At 35.4% G+C, this 1,275-nt stretch overlaps 1 protein-coding gene across 1 annotated transcript in view; it reads left to right on the top strand.

Annotated features, from left to right (window-relative positions):
* Stxbp3 (syntaxin binding protein 3) overlaps nucleotides 1-1,051 on the top strand; it is a 48,645-nt gene extending 47,594 nt beyond the window's left edge. The window contains exon 19 of the mRNA XM_031375217.1: nucleotides 357-1,051. Within this exon, the coding sequence (XP_031231077.1) occupies nucleotides 357-451 (95 nt within the window). The 3' untranslated portion in view covers nucleotides 452-1,051. The remainder of the gene's footprint in view (nucleotides 1-356) is intronic.
* Nucleotides 1,052-1,275: the final 224 nt, after the last annotated feature.

Below are 1,275 nucleotides of genomic sequence, written 5' to 3'. Positions count from 1 at the left end.
GGAGCCTCCTAGCCCTGATCCAGTGCTCACCCTACAGCCACTGCAGACAGGGAGCCTCCTAGCCCTGACAGCTGCAGGAGTTGTGTGACCTGCTTAGAGATTCTCTGTAAGTGGCAACCGCTCAGGTCTGTTATGACTAGACATCAGTGTATAGTTCAAATCCGACAAAGCACTTGTGACAGGCAGGATTTCTGAAGAGTTACTGAGCATGCTCAGTGACAAGGGTTGATGTGAATTTTGGAGACATGCTGTTGGAAGTATTGTTCAAATGCACCAAACTTTTGCATATGAAAGGGACAAGATCTTAAGCCAAAGAAAATGATTTAATTCTGACAATTTACAATTTCTTCCACCAGGTTCCACACATATTTTAACACCCAGAAAGCTGCTGGATGATATAAAGATGCTGAATAAATCAAAGGATAAAGTGTCCTTTCTTAAGGATGAGTAGCTTTTTTATTGTCGTCTAGAGGTTTTGTTAATATGTTCAGCTAGCACAGATGTTGCTGTTGTAATTTAAGCGGTGTAAATAGTGTATGGAGTGATGTGATTTTCACATGTACAGCTTAAGGAAGTTTATGTGTTATTGGATTTGCCATTTCTAATAATGTAAACAATGTTGCTGCTTTGTACAAGATATGACATTAAAGGGCTTTCTAATCAGGTTGCTTTCACCTTTGGAACAGAGTTTGTTATGAAGTATGGGTAGTTTTTACAGCCAGCTGTATACATACTAATCACTCACTGGATACTTACACTGAAATACAGTGTTGGGGGCAGAATGATTGTGAATGAAGAGATTATAAAAGTAAAAACTGTAAATGTATGTATGATAGAATTATTTCTTATAAGTGCAGTTTCTTAAAATGAAATTCATAATTTTTATGTATAAAATAATTCCAGCTATTAATGTGATGATTTCACTGTGTATATTACCTGCAAAATAATTCTAAAGGACACAGTTTTATATGTTTGAGATCATGTCTGCTTAAATTAGAAGCCAAAAATAATCATGAACATTCTAAGAAAAAATAAATATATTGTTGTCAAATTTTTCTGAGTTTTTCTTTTTGTTTTTTTCTTTTCTTTTCTTTATTTTTGACTCTGAATTGGAGCCAGAAGGAAGCAAAAGAAGATCCTGTAATATTCCCATGAATACAATACTTGATGGCTTTCAAAAACAATGTTCTATCTGTGAGGTTGGGTAATATAGATAGGCCTATAGGTATGTGTGTTACAGAAGGAAGTGTTCTAGTTAGGGATTCATGCTGTGAA

This window comes from Mastomys coucha, unplaced genomic scaffold (assembly GCF_008632895.1).
Source record: "Mastomys coucha isolate ucsf_1 unplaced genomic scaffold, UCSF_Mcou_1 pScaffold16, whole genome shotgun sequence".
Taxonomy (NCBI): domain Eukaryota; kingdom Metazoa; phylum Chordata; class Mammalia; order Rodentia; family Muridae; genus Mastomys; species Mastomys coucha.
This window is presented reverse-complemented; position numbering and strand designations above follow the sequence as displayed.